The following is a 21,266-nucleotide window of genomic DNA, read 5'->3' on the forward strand; positions in this document are numbered from 1 at the left end:
AACAGTATTAATCTAAACCGTCTGGAGCTACTCGAGAGTCCCGCCGCGATAACGTCGCTCCGTGTCTACGCTGCATTTGTAGATGGGTATCAAACAGCTCAAAGAGTTTAAACTTTCTGAAGAGATCAGGGAAGAAAGCTCCTCCAAACTGTTTTGTTCCGCGCTCGGTCTATCGGCGAAAAACAACATCCAGTCTTACTGAACTCTTCTCCCAGACTACCTGCGTAAAGCCAGCAACTTCCATTATGTGATAAGCATCAGTGCTCTTTTTTTATTTGCTTAGAAATGAAAAGAAAGACGCGAGTGGAGGCTGAATTTTAAAAAATGAAAGCACACAAAACAGTTTCATAGAAAAATATTACCTTTATTACCTTCACATTCACCACAGTTTATTTTCTTTTTATTCCAAGACCGTGAAATTCAACAAGCTAAAATACCACTTTAAATGTTCGAGGCAGGCCAGAGTGCAAGGCTTTGGAGGTTTTGAGGGCTCGATTCTTCTTCAGTTTTATTCAAGGAAATTGACGTTACAGTCCCCAGAAATAAATGGAGCAATATCTGAGCAGCTGATAATCATTTACTGCCAGAGCAGAGGAATCAAAAACACATTATGAAGTGAAACTGTAATAGATATTCAGAAGATAAAAGGTGAAAAACTCATTTAGAACATATGAAAAAAGCTTCATTTCCTCAATTAGATAAAGTTGTTCGTCTGTGAGACAGTTTTGGCATCTTGCGATTACACCTTCAATAAACTGCATTTACAAACTTTGCATATTTTCTTCAAAGCTTACAGATGAATTCCTTTAAATGACACCTGCTGCACTATTCGCTCATGAATGTCGTAGAACTGAGTTTAAATGAAAGACTGTTTTCTAAAAATTGATTTTCAAACCCAATTAGAGAACAAACTAAAGGAATTAACCAAATTTTAATTTCATTTCAAATATTAAAACGACAAACAAATCCTATGCTAATTGAGTGCATTCAATTAAGCAAACAGTGGAGCGTTTCTAAATGTAGTTATTTGACTGACATCAATATTTAATGTCCTCAAAGTGCATGACATTGAAAGACAACCATCAAATCTTGACAGAGGCAGAGAAAGTGCACAAAAGCAATATAACAGCAATGTGGCTTAGGCCGGGGATGAAGAAGTTTACAGCCTCAAGGCTGATTTTACTCAGGCGGAGCGAGTGAACTAAACTCAGCTTCATCTGAGGCCGTGTTTCAAAATCATCAAGCCTCTCTGCTTCCAACAGATTTACAGAAGAAACATTTAATTCATTAAGAAATAAAAAACAAAGCTATACACTAAAGTAAGATAAAATCTCAACGCGTGGTTGTATCTAAATTTACAATCAAGCTGAAAGCATGAAAGGTTGCAAAACTAAAAAGTGATTAAAGAGAGCGTCAGCAGCAGACTTTAATGAATTAATACTCTCGTGTAATTAGATGTAAAAACAGTGCAGTTATTCAGAAGTTAATGAACCTGGTAGCCGTGCTGTGATTATGTTTTAAAGGTTCCTACTGAAATGCAAAAGACGACACGTCTGTAAATCTGCTGCCTGACTACAGACCCTCCACGCTCTAAATTCTCCTTTTTCACTGCAAGCATTGACAAAACATTAAATCACTTAAAGAAAGATAAGAAGAAAAAATCAGGATAAAAACCAGAGGTTTGGACGCTCTTTGGATGACTGCTGAACGCTTTCTAATGATCCTGGCTGAAAGCCCTCGGGCGAGGATCCTGAGAAGAATCATCGCATGGATCTGAAAGGAGATTAAAACTCCCCGTAGCCCCATTTTATCTCCCTTCTCCAATTAGTAAAGAGAAAAATAAAAAAGGATCTTTTTTATTCAGGAAGAGACAGGGATGGCTCTTTGGCACCATTCGCTGTTCCAGAGGGGCCCGAGGACCTGTTAGAGTGCTTGTACGATAATATTTCCACAGGAGGAGGAGGAAAGAGAGAAAAAATAGAGATGGCCTCAGGGCTAGAAATGCTTACCGCAGGGCTTTATGAATGCAATCAGCTCCATTATCTAATTAGAATTATTAAAAGGCTTCAAAGTAGTCTGTGATGGAGAAGGGAGAGGGAGGGAGGGAGGCTGATTTATAAGGGCCGCATGAAAAGACGCCAGAAACTTGCAAAAGTTCGATAGAGAGTGAGAGAGAGTGCAGGGGAAAAGTGCACGGGTAGCACAACATAAATACACCCGTATATCACTCCTCTATTTGAATCCAGCCCCACATTGATTGGGTTATGGCACAAGGCTGCTAGAATGAGTCATATAATGTGTAAATCATACGCGAGTCGATTGATATGGAAGGGAGAGGGGCTCGGCACACTGAAAATGGATATGCAAGCACAAAATAACTAAAATACTTGTTGACTAAGGCACAAAACAGCATTTTATAAGATGCAGCATGATGAAATAAGCCAATATGGGGAATATCTGCAGTGTGGAAAAAATGCCTGAAACAATGATTTTGATAACGGTGTTTTGAGAGCTTGCTGCAAATCTGGGTTCTTGGCTAATAGAGGTCTGCGGTGGTTAGATGGCGTTTGCTCGTCTGTGTGTGTGTGCAGTGCAGTGAGGCTTCATCACGCTGTCTATTCTGCCAAAAGACTTCTTTCATCTGCTTTTGTGTTTGAAACAACCTGCCCTCCTCCATCTATTCTCTCTTTCCTTCAATCCAAACCACAACCTGCCTCCCTGTTAGCCTCCCTCTTAGAGTAAAAGAAAGATCTATCTTTAGAAAGTATAGAGAGCATTTTTTTCCTTTTACTTCTTTCATCTCCCTCCATCTCTGGGCACATTCATTGGAGAAAAAGGGGGCTCGCTTAATGGGCCCTTCTCCTCTGAGAGATTTTGCTCCCCTCCATTTCTGCCTCTCATTTTCTCTCCTGTGTTTTTCACTGGGAGGATTTGCAATGAAGGGAAGGAGAAGAACAGGAACAAGTGGGTTTTGATAAAAAGGCTCAGGGATTTGGGCATGAACAAAATGATGTAGGGGGTAGAGATGCTGTGAAGTCCACTCTGATACACCGTCAGCTTCACAATCTAGATAGATTTTTTCTGACATCATGTGAGCATTCTTCATAAAACACGTTAACACTTTAGATTTGCTTTATTATGAGCTCCTATCTTATTCAAACTAGAAGCTTTAAAAGAGCTTTCAAAGCTTTCAAAACACTAAATGACACCGAATAGTTTTTTTCATCCCAGTGTGCAGAATCAATATAATTTTTAGTCAGCAAGTATAAAAACAACTATAGTGTGACTAGTGTGCACCAGCAACACAGAAAGACAGAAAGAACATTAATCAATTTATGAAAAGATTCACAGTAGATGTAAGTAAATTAAGAAGAAAAGTGCTCATGTTCTCTACACTGCAAAAATATGAACCCGCTAATCAGAAATGCATCATGTTACACTTGCTGATTAAATACACAATCAAACTTATGAAAGCAGTCCTGTTAAAATGCCAAGTAAGACCAAGACGAAACATTCAATTCATTTCAATGTTGTTAGTATTCAAACAATAGTCACATCAAGGTCTTTATAGTCAAAAATAAAGACCTACAGAGAAAACCCCAACAATCAGACACCCCTTATAACCAAGCACCTGGCGACAATGGGAAGGAAAAACTCCCTTTTAACAGGAAGTTACCTCCGGCAGAACCAGGCTCGGGGAGGGGCGGGGCCATCTGCCGTGACCGGTTGGGGGGTGAGAGCTTTCTTTAATATGACTTGTAACTTGTATAGTTCAATTTAAAAACAAACTGTTAACGTTTCGGAGGGAATAAATAAATAATGAAATAATGAAATAATGTGGTTGCACGTCCTTTTATAACTGGTTTGCATAGAAAATTAACCAATGACATTCAAAATCATGCCAAACAGTAGTCAGCACACACCTGCCATCGGTTAAAGAGATTCTGACTACAATCAAATAAAGTTCAGCTGGTCTAACACGACTTTTCTGACACTTGCTTAGTTAACACTTTGTTACTGACTAAAAGAGACCGGGTGCCCCTCCAAAGTGGTCAGGGAGGTTGCCAAGAGGCTGACCGCGACGTTAACCACACGTGACAACAATTTCTGCATCCTTCACTTCTTTCATAAGCATGTGGGAAAATGTTCTACGGTCTGAATTCTGTGGCCACAGTCCAGAAAGTGCCCATCACCAAAACACCACCAGACCCACTGTGAAGCACGGTGATGGCAGCATCATGGTTTGGAGCTGTTTTTCTTCAGCTGGCACTGGGGAACTTAAATAAATAGTAGTCAAGGTGCAGGGAACAAGTCTCAAATACCAACCAACGTTGGTGCAAAACCTTCAGGTGTCTGCTAGAAAGTTCTAGATCGATATGAATTTCACCAAGTCATCAAAAATATCATCACCAGAAAAGCTGAACCCAAAAGAAAACCTGTGGGGTGACCTGAGGAGGGCTGTGCACAGGCGACACCCTCACAACCAGTTTGGAGAGGGTCACTAATGTTAATTTACGATGTGCCATGCTGACAGAGTACTACCTCCAAAATGCTGTGTAATGCAACCAGCTTACTTTAAATGTGAGATTTCCCTCCTTTTAAGGATTTTAGTTTGTTTTCCATGTGAACTGTACAGGATAAACTGTCGGTCACATTAAAGATGGAAAATGTTGGAAATGATTTATCTCGGTCTCAATAAAACCTGACATTTTAACAGGTGTGTCGACTTTTTCTATCCACTACACAGACCATCATTGCAGTGAGTGACAGATGCCGATTAGGGGTGTAACAGTTCAGAAGCAGACACTAAATTTGCGATACATCCACGGCCTCGTTCGTTAGACCTCACCGCCGCTGCGCTCTCATCTTGTTATTGATACGATATGGAGATGATGTAAAAGTTAAGTGCATCAACTCAGTGCAAGACTGTAAATACAGACAGACCATACGTGACAGCCATGGCAGACTAACTGCAGGGTCACGTCTGGTACATTAGCCAAGCTTTGCTGTAAAATCCAGTTTAAATGAGCGTCTGTTTACTGGAGCATTTTTGTGTTAGTATAAACAGCATACGTTTGCAAATATGGGATGAATATTAGCAGCTGACAGACAGATTTTGCGTCCTGTAATGATGTGCTAAATAGACATGACTTTGTATTGCTTATGATAGCTGGTCATGTGGAGCTGATTAAAGGCAGCTGTTGCCTACAGGAGAGGATTAGGGCCACTGAAGATGAAAAAGTGACGACTCAAAAATATTTTCCTCAGTGGCCCTAATCCTCCCGTCCAGTGATGTCCTGTGAAGGTAGGTAATCGTGTCAAAAACCTGTTTGCTGCTTTTTCTCGTTAATTCAAAAGAAACATGAACTGTACCGTGGATCTGGAGAATCGTTACACCCCTAACAGAAAATACATAAAGAAAAAGTTACATTGTTGCTGCTCTAGAATCAGTCGGCAGTCTTTAAGCAGATAAATGATTTTCCAAAAGGCTTCAGTTGTAAAATGCTCTTTATCAAAGCAAGTTTGGTCTCATTTATCGGACTGGATACCAGTGTTGGATGTGTTAGAAACAAAAAAGGCCTTGGCAATTATGTGCAGAAAGTAAAGACTGTTTGTAGATTGTTGTATTTGCAGAGATTTAAGAAAAACAATATTCCACATTCAAATGATGCACGATAGTACTTCTTTTCTTTTTGTTTCATTCACCCAACCTAATGTGTGCAAGACATACACGGGTGTTTAGTTTGAACATTGACAGACACAGGCATCAGATTATCCACAAGATCCAGGCAACAAACTGTAGAGTCAAACTGCATCCATTCAGACTCTTACTGGACACAGAGGCACTACCTCATATCGGAGGTTATAGGTTTAAAGCACGTTTTTTAAAAAGGCATATCCAGAATGTAATGAAAAACACTCAAAGTAACATGTGAGACTTGAAAATCTCAGAAGTGTCCGTGCATATATTGGTGCGCGTGTTTCAGCTGATGTGATGCGACGTGAGCCGTCTCAGAGCTGCAGGGTGCATGTGCAGCTGTCTATCTGTCACAGCTGGACCGGCAACACTAATTCTTCCTGTTTTTTTGTTATTAATCTGTCTCTGTCACTATCTCAGTCTCGCAAACACACGTGGGCAAATAAAATTGGGCTTCATTCAGTCCCGGAGAAGCAGCCATCACTCTTAATGCTGCACACAAACACAGCGTGTCTTTTCTACCTGTGTGTAAATCCTTCCTCTGTCTGACGGGTATCTGGAGACAGGCAATGTCCAAGCTGCAGATCAGAGCGGGGCAGACAGACAGATCCTGCTCTGACATTTACTGAAGGTGGGGGATATGCTGTTACAACCCTGACATTGTACGCTGCATGTAAATGCAGTGTGTGTCATCCACAGCCTGTTATTCATACTACCTTTACTGTGATTTACTGTGGTCATAATCCAGCTCGCTTTCAGGGTTCAGGTATAGAAGCCAGTCTACGCTCGACATAAAAAAAATTGCCCCACAGTGTCGTTATCAGGCCCTCTTCAGCCATCAGAAATACAACCGAAGCTCTGTCATCTGCTCTTCAGGGGTACAGTTTAATGTCAGGACTTCTTTCTACCAGTTTAGTGTACGCCGATCAGTTAATTAGATCAGCCGTCAGCAACGTGCACTGGAGTGCCTCTGTGCAGATCCTCATCAGTGAAGAGCAGTGATTATGCTGAATACGGCTTCTTTTCACACCCCTTGATCGCTTCATTTAAAAAACATACTATTAAATCAGATGGGCCTTTTCAACACTGGGAATCGTAGCTGTCCTCTTTCTCCAGTGATATGGTGAGCATGGGTTCCAGACTCGGCCCGGTGCTTGGGTTCAGGTTGTTTTGGTTAGGGCTATGGATCAGATTACAGCCTGGGTTTTGGCTCTGGTACCAGTTTTGGCGACCTTGCTGATATGGCAGTTGGTTGTTTCGGTACGTCACCGAATGATGATGACTACTGCTGGTCTTCTTGGTCGCCCAGTGGTACCGGTGGCAGCACAGTATCACCAGCACGGTTATACTGACCAGCACCAAGAGGGCACCGCCTCCCGCCAACACATAGTACCAGAAGGCAGGGACTGGCTGCACCACCACTGTGTCTACTGTGGGCTCCATTCCAGATATGGCACCCCCTGGAGGGCAGGAGGACACATTACTGGTTGGCTCAGTAGATGAGCAAGGCAGGCATGCAGACTGCATTAAAGAGTTCAGATTTAGAGATCTATGTTCACTTCACCCCTGTCAGAGTGTGAGTGAGCATGGCAGGTCTGTCAAACTCTGAGCATCTCCACACACTGAAGCATGCTGCTGCAGTAAAAGTGACACTTTTTCAAACATTATAACTTCAAACTGCAACACTAACATGCTTGGCTAACTTTCCTATTAATAATAATGAGTTTTATTTAAGGCAAACACACTTTGTTCTGGTAATAAACTAAATATATTAGTTTGGCTATCAGCTCACGTATGCTAATAGTCGTTTATGTTAGAAAAGCCTCCTTATCATAATTAACAATATTAAAACTAGAATGACTGTTTAGTTGGACTCTAATTTGTGGTTTCGTTCCTAATTCTACTTGGACAGAATTTTTCACCTGGAGCCTGAAAAGGCTTCTGAATGTGGCCGAAATACCTTCTTAAAAAAGATGGCAGCATTTGATATCTTCTTTATTTGCACATCTTTCACATCTATAATTAAGGTGTGAGAATCCAGACTGTTTGTAAGGGGAAATTTAGCTTATTATATCCATATTTAAAATGTGTTTTGCAGCACTTTAAAAGAATTCATTACGAAAACTAGGAGCGTTCAAAGTCTTCTGAGGACAGAAGCAGAACATTTTTGCTTATTCAGCTTTAATTAGAGCTAATTTATTATAGCGTTTGCCTAAAATCATTGTAAACTTGGAGAGAACAAAGAGCTTGACAGACCTAACAACAGAAGCAGGGGTCATTTACTCTACAGGGCAGTGTGCCGAAACTCTCGTGCTCGCCGCTATTTAAAGGTAAGAAAATAAATCAGGCAAAAACCACTTTAGCTTTAACATTTTGCTGTGTGTTAATATTTAAACAACCAATTAAAGGCTTCATTTCTTATAAAATATTTAACTTACTGTAACTCTTCTCTCTCTTTTTTTGATTTATGCAAACATCACAAGCATTAGCTGCACATTGACACGCAAAGGCCCATGCCATGCGTTCAGATTGGATCAGAGAATGCAAAGCCTTGATTATGCAGTGCTTGGGCGACTTGAACAAAGGGCGGGGAGTGTTAAGTGGGTGTATTTGCTGGGATGCGGCATTTTTATCGGGGCAAGATCAGACCGAAGTTGAGTGCGGAGAGAAAGAGATGGAGAGGGAGAGGGGGAAATTACAGGGGCAGAGAAAGGATAAGAAAGAAGGCATTATTGGAGGAAAGAATGGAGTGAAATAGAGAGGGGTGGTAGAAAGTGAAAGGAGAGAGGGTGCAAGGGTGGGGAAGAGAAGGCAGGGCGCTAATCCTGCCATGATATCTTTAATCCTGCATTAAAGGGTTTGTCTGAAAGTTCAATACTCTGTCAACTCGCAGTGAAAGAAACCCGCTGAGAGAGAGGTTATAGAAGAGAGAGAGAGAGAAAGGAAAGGGGGAGAATAAAGGAAAGACGGTGCATGAGCAAGAAAGACAGGAAGGAAAAAAGAGGAAATAGAACTGAGGCGAGCGAGGACTAGATGGGATGAGAGAGAAGGAGAAAAAAAGAGCTGAAATAAGAGATGGAGGAGAGTTGCAAAGCAGGATACAAAACCTCATGGAACCAGTAAGCTTAATTTAGTCTTTTTTTGAAGTTCAGACGCACTCTTTAAGGGTTTAAAATTGGCTGTGATTGTAAAGCTGCGCTGCACGGAGAGTCTTCCCACCGGTGGATTAACTGACAAATAATTTCCAGGGCTGAAAAAGTTGACCGTTACTTTGCTTTTTGAGGTAGCAAAGGGGAACGGCTGCTAAAGCTAAAACGTGTAGCTTTCAAGGGATGCTTGGTAACTACAGCTTCTGAATCACTTAATTAGCATCAAAGCCGGCCTCTCACTTCACAAACAAAACAGAAAACCAGAGTAAGCCCCTTTTCTCTGTGTAGACGCACGAGTGTGTGTGCAATAATCAACCGATAGCTTCCAACAGACACTTTCAAATGTTTCTGCGAGCGTCTTCTTAACATCAAACTTTTTCTAAATATATGTATGTATATTTTTACTGTACATTTTAATCCACCGGGAAGATTTTATAGTAAAAAACTTGCCGTCTGTCTGGACTATAATGTGTAGTGAACGCTCTACGAATTAAATATGAGTGCTGCCAAATCAGCGTCTGACCAAATGCGATTTGTCACCATCTCCCCTTCTGTTCCTGAGTTATGGTTGCCATGTAATGACCACAAAAGTGTTTTTGCACAACATTATGATGTCGCAGTGAAGCTGACCTTTGTCCTTTTGGATATAAAGTATCGCCACTTTGTCATTTTATCCCATTAGACCTTTGTGTGACATTTTGTAATAATTAGCGTGTGACCTCTGAAGTCATGGCCAAAAGCTTGGTTTGTAAGGTGATCTTGACCTTTGACCACCAACATATAATCAGTTAACCTTTGAGTTCAAGACACAAATTTGAGGTATCAAATCACCGGACTGGCACAGATGGACAACCTGACAGCGCCTGACAGCGCCTGACAGCGCCTGACACCGCGGCGTCGCCTTCACGGAGCTGACTGAGGCGTTTAGGAAAATGGCTGGTTGCTTATGAGTGCACTGAGTGTTTTTGCATCTGGCGACTGCTTGCAGCAGTACCCACAGGTCACCTGGCAGGGGGCAACCAATCAAACAATCACTGACTTGTAGCGACTGCAGTCACTCTGCGAATGACTGGTAAATGTTTGCTGATATTTGCTGTCTTATTTATGAGTGCAGACATATTGCCAACACATTGCAATCCAGGTCAGCCTCCACTGATGAGCACAAGTTGTCTGCAGTTTGTGTCTTTGCATTAGGGACTCGACTCCACTGGCTGCCATCTGGTTTTATTCTACTTGTATATCTTTTTAAAAGGTTGCCGATGCCGCCCTGCAGCAACTACGCCACTGCGCATGGAGGAATTTCTGTTTTTGAGTTTCTGTCTGGATGCTGTATATGTAAACAACAACAGCTTATGTCGTCACAGGTAATCACTGTGATCATCTGTATTATCACAAACAGCTTTAATGTAATTGCCGACTCAGTCTTATTATCGTTTTTTCACCATCTCCATGCACCAAAGTTTCTTTGAAGATGGCATCTGACTGCTGGTGGTCTCAGAGCTGCAACAGTTTCGAAGGTAACAAGACTGTAAGTTCATATAGTGCAATCATTTTGGTTGTGCCGGGGTTTCCTGTTTTCCTTAAAATCAATTTAGAAATTCAGATTAAGCCTTCGTCACTGCTTCCTTTTAACAGAAGCTTTCTGTGACAGCATGAATATTTCTCACGGTCAACTTTAAAACTGTCAAAAACAACTACGCTTTGTTTGTCTCACATCGAGACACTAAGAAGAATAAACAACACCTGAGGTGTAACTTTATCTGCTCACCCAGAGAGAAACCCTAAAGGGGCTGAGATCACTTCTTAAAAGGAGAAATTTAATCCTTCTTTCTGGGGGTCAGGATCAAGAAATATGGTGTTTGTCAGAACCAGCAGCGTTGTCGTGCTGGGAGTCACATGACAGTTTAAGATAAAGCGAGGATTAGGTCAAATACTCGGGGTATTAGTCAGGTGATGTGAGTTTTCTGAACTTGTCTCCTGGGTTTCACTGGTGCTTGGATGGCTTTGTGTTTTCATTCAGCTTAATGTGCTGGACAATAAGAAGTGCTTCTGAGAGTTCACACTATGTGTTCATAGTTTTCACACACGCACACGCACGCACACACAAACAGAAATATTTGAGGAAACTAGCAAAATAAAAGCAGAGTCCTCTGGTTTAAGCCTCAGCCTTCCATGAACCAAATCACCAAAAAGCCTTTATATTCTCCAAGTGGTCAAAAGTTTTGTTAGCATGAGGTAGAATCTGAAGTCCAGTTTCTATATGCAAGTCTTCAAAGAGACCAGTATGTGTATTTTGTGGGCGTCTAAACAAAAGCACAAACAGCTCGTGGTTTAGGTCCCAACCCAGACTTCGAAAACAAGAGATCCAGTAGCACAATCGCTCTAAGACTTTTTATCGTTTTTCAGACTAGCCTATTTCTGGATGAATGAGAGAGAAAAAAGGAAAGTTGGGTGTGATGTGCTCTGCATTTCATGTAAGGGGAATCAGGGACCAGAGGAGAGGGGACGGCAGGGAAAGGAGAAGGAAAGACAAAATGAGGCGTAAATGAGTGTGGACCAGGAGCAGCTGGATGTGCAGGGAAAGAGGATGCTAAGCTGTTGAAATTGAATCAGGATAAAGGAAACTATGATGGGAAAGACTGATTATAAAGACAAATATGGATGGACTGATAAAAAGCTCTGCAATTTCACTGACACCAAAGAAACAGACCAGAAGCAGCAATTTAACCCTGAGCCTGTGATTTAACCTTCATCCCTACATCATCTGAGAAATTGTTTATGGTATAAAATGAAACACAACCTGAGTAAGAATTAAAAACTGTAACAAATATGGTTCAGTGCACTGCTCATATTTGAAACACCCTCTGTTACAGCTGCACATTGTTGCTAGTCAAGTGTTACTGTTGCAGTATGTATTCATGTGCGTGTTTGTTTGTGTGAAGGCAAAAAAATCTATTTTTACTCAAAAAAAACTACAAAATCAAGTGTTTCAGCCCAGCATGCAAGGAGTCGTGCCAGAAAAATGCAGTGGATCCATCCTGCAAACCTGTCCCCTCACAAAGCCCACTCCACTCTGGTTTTGTACATGTGCTACTACAAGAAGTACTGCACATGTGCAGTGATGCACAGTAATACCTTTACCCCCTATCTAGTTAACAGTGTGTGTTGTGGAAGCCTGTATGGTAATAAGGCACTAACAGGGTTTGCAGTGCTGCAAGCTGAGCTAAGCAACAAAGCAGGAAGCACAGACATGTTGGCACAGGAAGTACAAATGCACGTGAAGTAGAACTTACTTTTCAGGCCAGGAAGTAAAGCATGCAAAGGCTCTGGAAAAGAAAGGAAAAACAAATGTTAGTGAAGCTAAGTTAGACGAGGAGCAAGAGTAAATGTGAAAGGATATGTGTCGCCCATGGCGTTGGAAGCTTCCTTCACAATATGAAATGCAATAAAATAACAACAGATGTCCTCAGCTTATGTTATAGATGATTACATTTATATGGTGCTGATAGTTTTAATGAATGTCAACACAAATGTTTTTTAATAGAGTTGCAAAATTGCACCGCAGTCCTGGTTAAGGCGTTTGTAACTCAATAAAGCTTTGTCGAGTTCAGAGGTAGTTTAAGACTCCAAAGGCCCATATATCCTCCAGGATGACAGTTATTTTTACAAAATGGAAAGAAAATAAAGAGAGCCAGACAAGAGGGAGGGAAGAGGGAAAGTGGCTCTTGTTATGTCTGTCATTTCTCACCTTCTCTTTGCTTTGTCATTCTCCCTCTCTCCCCGATTGCGCTTTTTTTAAAAGTTTTTTTCTACAGCGTTTTCATCCTCTTTCTTTCCTTTGGGATTTTAACGGCAGAAGAAAAAGACAGACGGAAAACAGGGTGAAAAGGGTGAGGGGCAGAGTGACGAGAAGGGAAATTGAGGAATGAAGAGGAAGGGTGGAGGTAAGTTAAGGGGTCGTGGGAAGACGGACTGAATTTTACTACTGTTTATTATTTGCTGGAGGACGTGGCATCTTTTATGGAAGTGAGAAAGAGTGACAGAACAGAAAAAAGAAGGGAAAACTAGTTACAGCACAGATAAAGAAGCGGTAGTGAGAAAACTAGCGTCTTTGACTCACAGAAACATTTGACTTAAAGGTGTACTAATGCACTACAGCACTAAAGGCAAATATATTCTGACTGGTCCTAAAGTCCATAATACGACTCATTTCTGCCTTTAAATCTTTTTACAATAAAAACAAAGTTGTTTCTGAACCAAGACTCACATACATTTTTGTGAAATCAGGAAATATGAAGGACTTCAAACTTAACCCAGCGTGTGGAGTGCATGGAAATTTGCCCTTTTTTCTCTGCAAAGCAAATTGTTACAAGTGAGCCGACAGCAGTCGCTGATAGCAGCCTCATTGGTTAACTACTGTCTCTCTGCTCCAGAGTAGAGAGTCTCTCCAGTAATCAAGCACAAGCACGCACGTTATTTTCAGTGCTCGACTGCAGAGACTGAATGGAAGATAATGCTGGAGATGGATAAACGAGAGCAAATAAGGAAACAGCAGGATGGGGTGGTACAGGGAAAGACTAGGAGATAGTGGGAGATATAATAAAAGATAGTGAAGGATCCATGCCCAAAGGGCAGTTGTGACCTACTTTCTTTTTTTTGCGCTTCACTTTTTTGATGTGTGTGTGTGTAAATGAGAAATATTATGATTTTTTTTTCTCCCCCATCACTCTCGCTCTCTGGCGAAAACACAGAATAAATGTTCCGGTGTGAAGCAGGGAGAGAGTGATAGCTGACAGACGGAAACACTGACCAGCATATTAATGAAGGTGCCAACAGGTGAATGGGACTTACGTGCACACTGCTCCAGGTCAGCGCTGCTGCTCATGTGGATGTTGTCTATTCTGATATGTCCTCTTGTCGGGTGTTCAAAAAACCCCTCAAACACCACCTACACCAGAGAAAGTGACATACAGGTGATTACAGCTCAGCTTATGTGTTAGCTTCTTAATTCAGGGATTCATAAACACGCTAACACTCAGCGGTTATCTACCTGATATTCTCTGGGGCTTCGAGGAAGGATGGTGCGCCCCTCTTTCCAGTGACTGCCTTGGTCACCTTTTAATGCCCATAACAGGGTCTCTCCCTGGTCGCTGTCCCTCAGCAGGACCCTCAGGCTGCCCTGTGCCTCTCCCTGGAGCTGGTAGTAGAACTGGAGGCAGAGCGGGCCTTGCTCTGGCCCCACTTCGGGGCTCAGCAGCCGGGCTTTCTTGCGCAGGGTGTGGCTTCCGGCATCGAGATGAAGGTAGTTCCCTGAAAAATCTGAAAGAGGCCAAAAAGTTGTGCTGGTTATGATACCGATGTAAACTCTGTGATTCATTTCACACTAATGGGTTGTAATAAAAGATAAATTAGCAGCCTTTAAACTGACACATCATTACTCTTCTTACCACAACATGACACCACATGTATGGCTTTCTGCGTGCTATTTGCATTTTATTCATTAACTGGATCCCAGTTTAATGTATTTTATGATTTGTGACAGTGCTGTGTAGTAATGCAGCAGGATGTGGTTGTTTACAGTTTAAGGCATTACTGCCATCATTCTGTGGTATGGGGCTTAACTGCAAATGAGACTGCCATTTCATCATGGCTGCTAATGGCTATGGATACAAATGAACACACACACACATGCACACAGCTCTAGACTAAACAGCCCTAATCATTCTGAATGCTGACACCTCATTCTGCTGCTCTCCATGTTTTTGCTACACTTAGTCAGCACAGCCATCGTACCGACGCCGTCACGATGCCTGTGTGACTGCTTCCTCTACACACAATCACTCACTCAGGGTTTGTTTTTTTTCAAATTCACCTTCTTTCTCTGCACTCGACCCAAAGACGGGATAGAAAGACGAGGAGAAAGCAAAGAGGCTGAAGGGAAGAGAGAATAAGAAAATAACAAAGAGTGAGAGAAAAAAGGCTGCACTACAGTGTTTTCCTCCCATTCTGAACACAAGCATAATCATTAGCTTGCTGCTGTGTTTGGCTGTTTGTCTACTATGGCTGGAGAGTAAAAGCTTCGGTGGAGCTGCAAATAGCCTTTTTATCGACAGCCCGACACTGTGTGTGACACTTCTCGAGGAGAGACGGAGAAGAAAAAAGGGTAAAACCCCTAAAATAATATCTATCTATCTGCCCATCTATCCATCCATCTGTCCATCCATCTGTCCATCCATCTGTCCATCTGTCCATCCATCCATCATCCATCTATCTGTCCATCTATCCATCCATCTATCCGTCCATCTGTCCATCTATCCATCCATCATCCATCTATCTGTCCATCTATCCATCCATCTAGCCATCCATCTGTCCATCCATCCATCCATCCATCATCCATCTATCTGTCCATCTATCCATCCATCTAGCCGTCCATCTGTCCATCTATCCATCCATCTATCCATCCATCTGTCCATCTGTCCATCTATCCATCTGTCCATCCATCCATCCGTCCGTCCGTCCATCCATCCGTCCATCCGTCCATCCATCGTTGGCTAAGACAGGAAGAAAAACATTTGACAGCTTTTGCCGTTCATCGTAATGAATAATGGATTTGTAACTCAGTTCCTCACTTGGAGGCAATGCAAAAAAAGAGCTAAATTACCGTTGCTCATTAAGTACAGTTAGAGAAAAGTTGAAGTGTTTTTCTGTCGTTCTGCGTTTGATCTTGGCGAACGTACAAGGGGAGGGAATTAATTAACAACTCTCCATGGGAGGGATAGACAGGGATGTAGAATTGGCTCTGAGGGAGGGAGGGAAGTGTGTGTGTGTGTGCGTGTGTGTGTGTGTGTGTGTGTGTGTGTGTGTGTGTGTGTGCGTGTGTGTGTGTGTGTGTTGCAGTCTGTTTACAAGAGTGTTTGTTCACTTTTAGGTATCTTTGTTTATATCTGTGTGTTGAGTCTTTGTGCTCGTGTGTGCATGAGTTCTTGTGGTGGTGTTTCTTCATGTGCCATCCTCACACTTGTACAATAGGCCTGTATGTGTGTGATTAGGTTTCACGGGACACAGACAGCTGATCAATATATTTCCCATCACATTTAAACACCAAGATAATTGGATGCAGCGCTATGAAGAGAACGAAAGCGAGACAGCGCTTGTCAGTTATCTCTTTTTGTCTCCATTCAGCCCTTCCTTATCAATAACTGTTCCATCTCCAACAACAACTCTTTCGATGAAAATCTCCAGGGTGAAGAATTTCAGTCGTGTCATATCTGAGATCAAAAGAATAACTTATGAGCTCTGTTCTGGTTGGATTTTCCTCTCTTAAAAAAACCTTAATGGGCTCTTAATGACAAGGGCTGGGGATTTGATTTGCATATCGAGACAGCTTCCAGACAGGGTGCCACGCTAATGTTGCTGTAGAACAAGACTTAATGTCATGTTGCTGTCAAACATGGAGACAGGGACGCTGCTAAGTCAATTACATACACTCACAGGCGCACACCCATAAGGGTGCATACATATACGTGCGCACATTCACGAGATCCTAGTGAGCTGTAGAGTTTTGCCTTATGTCACGGCCCTGTCTGTTTATAAAGCTGCTGCTCGTTCAACCATGAACTGGATGGTTTCAGCAGATTCAAAGAAAGCGTTGGTGGATGGCAAGGTCATATATATATGTGTGTGTGTATGTGTGTGTGTATGTGTGTGTGTATGTGTGTGTTGGGGGGGGCTTATGCCTTGGGTGTTTAATATACAGACAGTTCCACCTTGAGTTGTGGGTGTAAGTGTGTGTGTGGAGCCCCGGGGAGAGCTGAAGAGCTAAGGCAGCACTTCTGTCAAAGCCATCATCTGACTTATCTGACCGCTCTGGGCCGTGTGTGTGCACCTTATGGGTGTGTAGGTACAGTAAGTGTGTGTGCGATTGATAAAACAGTCCTCCTGCTCTCTTGTTAAAAATGGACGGAAAATTGCAAGTACCACTGAGGGAAACGGAGGTGAAGCCAGCGAGAATATATGATATATCAGTATGAATCAACCTCAAAAGGAAATGAATGACTTTTAATAAAAGAATAATTCAGCTGTATGTTGAAGACGAAAACACGAGATAATAAGGATTGAGAACAAAAAGACATTTGTAAAGAAAGATTAAAGGAAAAGAAATTAGAAAAAGAAGAAACACGAAGCCCGAAGTCAGATAATTACAGCATTCAAAGACGCTTCAAGCACAAAATAAAAGAGATAAGCGAAGAAGAACTGTCGTGGATTAGATCTGAAAACGAGAAAAAATAGAAAAGACCCGACAAACAGGATGAGAAAGTAACAAACTAGGGTAAGGAAAGTGAAACTGTTAAACCTAACGGTTTTTTTAAAACTCCAATTAAGACGTTGTGCACACTTTTTACAGATAAGAGTGAAATCCTTGCATCATGGTTGCTGTCAGTGGTTCCTCCCAACACTGGGATGCATCATATTCCACCACAGGACGACCGCTTTGCTCTTAATTAGCTCAAGAAGTCTTTGTGCTGAGGAAGGTCAGACATTTCAGCGTGACGATGCTTTCTTTTATGTCTTTAAAAAAACAGAGATATTGTGAAATGAGAAATGCCCAGATAATAAGTAATGTTTTTCTGCTGGGCCTGTGGAGTTTTCAGAAAGTTTGAGTGTTTAATTAGAGGAGGAGGCCCACCCATAAATCCTTTTAATGGGTTCTAACCCTGTGGAGATTTCAGAAGATGGAAGGTCTGCTTGGTGAATTTCTACAGTGTGTGCTTGAGAAAGCCAGCAGAGCTGTAGCTATTAATTATTATTCTCCACTTGTAAGCAGTTTTATTTTGAAAATCTTAAGATCAGATTTTTTCGCGTGAAGATTGTTAAGTGATTACGGATATATGACATTATCACAATAAGAGTACAGAACACAGAAGGCATCAGTGACAACACACAGGTGGGTTGCAAAGTGGCTTGCAGAGGAGCATGTAGGCCTCAGTCACACAGGCCTGAACGTGTATTCCTCGATCGGTTGGTGAGGGGTTTCTGGGTGAAATTAGTCGTAAAGACGGCGCTCCACCAAAAAACTGATTGCGACTTGTTTGGTTGCCAGGAGACTGCTGTGGTTGCCTGTAGCTTTCATGGAAGACGTGTAAGCTCCATGCTAACCTTGCATGTTTCTAAAGGGAAACTCAGAAGGAGCACTTCTGAGAGAAGGGCATGTGTGTACATGGGGTATATCTTATTTTACTAGGTTTGAATTTGGATTTTGCTAGCGCTTAGCGAGTAGTTGGCGTCTCCTATGCAAACTATGATCGACCACGACAGTCTCGTACCAACCAAAGCAACTTCCTGCCATCACCTTCCAACTGGATGAGGAATCTCGGTTTTTCCCTTATCAACCGGTGGCTCCCGCCGGTCTCCACACCTGTGTGACTGGGGTTTAAAGCAGCTTACATAATGCTCAGGTTAACCCGACCAGATTCAAGATTTATTCAAAATTCTGTCTAAAAATGAGCATTTGTTCTTTGATTTAGACATTTGTGTGTCTGCAGAACCAAATGTCCTCTACAGATTGTGCCTCTTAGTTTAGAGGAAGGCATTATGGGTTGTTTGTAGCTAAATGGGCTAGCGAGGTTATTCTCACATGATGTGAAATTTGCTTTGTCTCACTGAGGAAATGTCAGAATTTTTTTTTTGTGGCAAAAGACAAAATCTTTGTCAAGCAGCCAAGAAATACAGTGAGAGGACATCGTGGTGAGAAACTTTAAGAGACGGGCTCATGTTAGAATTAAAGCAACACATTCCAAAAATCACACATTTTATCCCCTCCAGTCTCCAAAGTACGTGCGTACTCACTTTCTGATCCCAGTGCCAGGTCCTGCCTTGTTCCATGAGCGCCATGCACAGTGGAGCTGCTGCTGGCTGTGTGCAGGGTCCAGCTCACACCTGACTGGGGATCAGCCGACCACCCGCACAGGCTCTGCTCAAAGCCACACACGGCCGACAGGGGCGGAGTGGTGGCTGTGAATCGAGAAAGAAAAACAGATTACAAATAAAGGTTTTAAAAGTGTCTGTTTGGGCTAAAATACTACTGATTACCACCCGACAGCTTCTTCTGAGTGCTTTTAGTATTGTGTTGGATTTAAACAAATTCTTTTTTTCTCAGTTTTCTTTTGTGAGACTCAGTCCTGTAATGGCAGGGTCTTTATTTTGATAGTGCCGTGAGCGACATTCGCATTGTGTTGAGACGTTTTGCAATAGCGCTCAATGCAATATGACATCTTGAAAATCATACTGAATACAAATATTAGAGTAACGGAGAATAAAAGCCAGACTGAAAGAAAGAGTAATTGCAGCAGAGATAACAGAAAGCAAACACAGACAGAAAATGGACAGAAAGAAAACAGCGGAGCAAAAGGTGAATGATACAAAACTCAAGGGGTGACATGAAAGTAATAAGATGAGCACAAATGAGAAGCAAAAATGATGCTGTAATTAGACTGCAATAAGCTGCTACCTTCAGTTGTGCTGAAACAAAAAAGCAAAGGCGCTTCCTTAAACTACATCACAATACGCTCTGCATAAACTCCAGTGAGGCAGTCGGTGACCTATAGCTGTGAAATCATATTCCCAATATGTGAGCCTGTGTTTGTATGAAGATCCTCTGGCTGTGCGAGCTTATTTTCACTCAAACAGAGCTTCCTGTGAGACTATTGAATCTAACAGACTTCAAAGCCCAGAGGCCCCACGGTGCACACTGACATCATGAGTTTGACCTTAAGAGCTCGAGTGTGTGCACAAGTGTGTGTGTGTGCGGATGAGAGACGAGCAGAAATAAATGCATGCGTGCATGCAAGAAATCTGCATATGTGAGAGCGCAGATAGCATGCACTTGAATGAAGAAAGCTTGAGCGTGTGTGTGTGTTACAGCAAAATGTGAAATAGTCATGAAAAATAACCGGTTTGTTTGCATATGTTGATTTAAAACTTTTTTCCTGACAGTCAGCAGAACTTTGAAACTGACGTATTTCAGCAGGAACTTTAGTTAGCACGTGTGGCGCATATTCTGTCCAGAGTGAGGACACTTCACCCCGGCAACCAAGAAAACAGAGCTGAAAAGAAGTGGCGACCGCTGCATTTTAAGTCACAGCATGGTCTTTTTATAAACCGAGCTGTTTTGTGTGGGTACATCTTCTTAATTTGCCTTTAATGATACATTATGAATGTGTTTTAAAATAGACCCTCTACATCAGGGGTGGGCAACTCCAGGCCTCGAGGGCCGGTGTCCCTGCAGGTTTTAGATGTGTCCTTGAACCAACACAGCTGATTTAAATGGCTAAATTAGCTCCTCAACATGTCCTGAAGTTCTCCAGAGGCCTGGTAACGAACTAATCATGTGATTCAGGTGTGTTGATCCAAGGTGAGATTTAAAACCTGCAGGACACCAGCCCTCGAGGCCTGGAATTGCCCACCCCTGCTCTACATCTTGCCCTATGACAGCAGGGATAGACTCCACCCACCCTGCGACCCTGAACCTGTGCCGATATGATGTGAACTCGGTCACACCACCAATGCCTCCAACGTGGATTTTGTTAGGATGCCTGGGTCGTTGAGTTTTGAGTTTATTATATTATTTATCATTTCTAGTCTTTGGTTTCTTGGTTAGAGTTCTGCCTTATGGTTTACTGTTCCCTCTGTTGCAGTGCCTGCCTGTGAGTCTGTGTCTTTAAGTTCAGTCTGTTTTACTTTGAAGGTCCATGTCTTATGTTAATGTATCTGGTTTTGCTTCCCCTGTTTCTTTACGCCTGATTTGCCCCAACTGTGTTTCCCTCCTGTTACCGTTCCCTGATTGCCCCCTCTGTGTATTTAAGCCCTGTGTTTCTCTGTGTCGCGATCTACCCTCATCTACCCTTATCTTGCTGTGTAAGCGTATTTTGTGTTCTCAGTTTTGTTACCCATTTGAGTTCAGCATTAAAGCTGTTTAAGTTCACGTTTGTGTCCGGAGTCTGCACTTTGGGTCCTTTTCCTGCCTGCACACAGCCGTTTCATAACAGATTTTTCATACTTTATATGTGAAAAACATCAGTTTTGTGTGCCTGGCACAAATGAGTGGACGTGACACCGGACAGATGAAAACACGCTTTTAAGAAAATAAGAGGTGAGAAATTCACGTCGAGGAGGCGAAAAAGGTGAAAATTTGTGTCTAGAAACACAAACCAATAGATCAGGTTGTGACGGTTTCACAAACTGTGTGTGTGTGTGTGTGTGTGTGTGTGTGTGTGTGTGTGTGTGTGTGTGTGTGTGTGTGTGTGTGTGTGTGTGTGTGTGTGTGTGTGTGTGTGTGTTTACCAGATCTCATCACAGAGGTTGTCTGTTCCACTCTAGGTGTGGTGGGGGTCACAGTGTCAGGTACAGTGGTGGTTTCTATC

General features: G+C 42.2%; 1 protein-coding gene across 4 annotated transcripts in view; it reads right to left on the reverse strand.

Annotated features, from left to right (window-relative positions):
- Positions 1-21,266, reverse strand: part of LOC146651636 (neuropilin-2-like) — a 93,949-nt gene that overhangs the window by 4,437 nt on the left and 68,246 nt on the right. For 2 of the 4 annotated variants that reach the window (XM_085384163.1, XM_085384162.1), the window contains exons 12-15: positions 21,187-21,261; positions 18,694-18,858; positions 13,898-14,166; positions 13,699-13,795 (exon numbers count right to left, since the gene is read on the reverse strand). In XM_085384163.1, coding sequence (XP_085240289.1) covers positions 13,699-13,795; positions 13,898-14,166; positions 18,694-18,858; positions 21,187-21,261 — 606 coding nt within the window. Of the gene's footprint in view, positions 7,159-12,140; positions 12,174-13,698; positions 13,796-13,897; positions 14,167-18,693; positions 18,859-21,186; positions 21,262-21,266 lie in introns of all 4 variants that reach the window. The other 2 variants (XM_085384161.1, XM_085384160.1) reach the window with 2 other exon arrangements.

The sequence above is a fragment of the Rhamphochromis longiceps genome, linkage group LG16, assembly GCF_057381845.1.
Source record: "Rhamphochromis longiceps isolate RC_006_pf linkage group LG16, R_longiceps_female_GT1.1, whole genome shotgun sequence".
Taxonomy (NCBI): Eukaryota; Metazoa; Chordata; class Actinopteri; order Cichliformes; family Cichlidae; genus Rhamphochromis; species Rhamphochromis longiceps.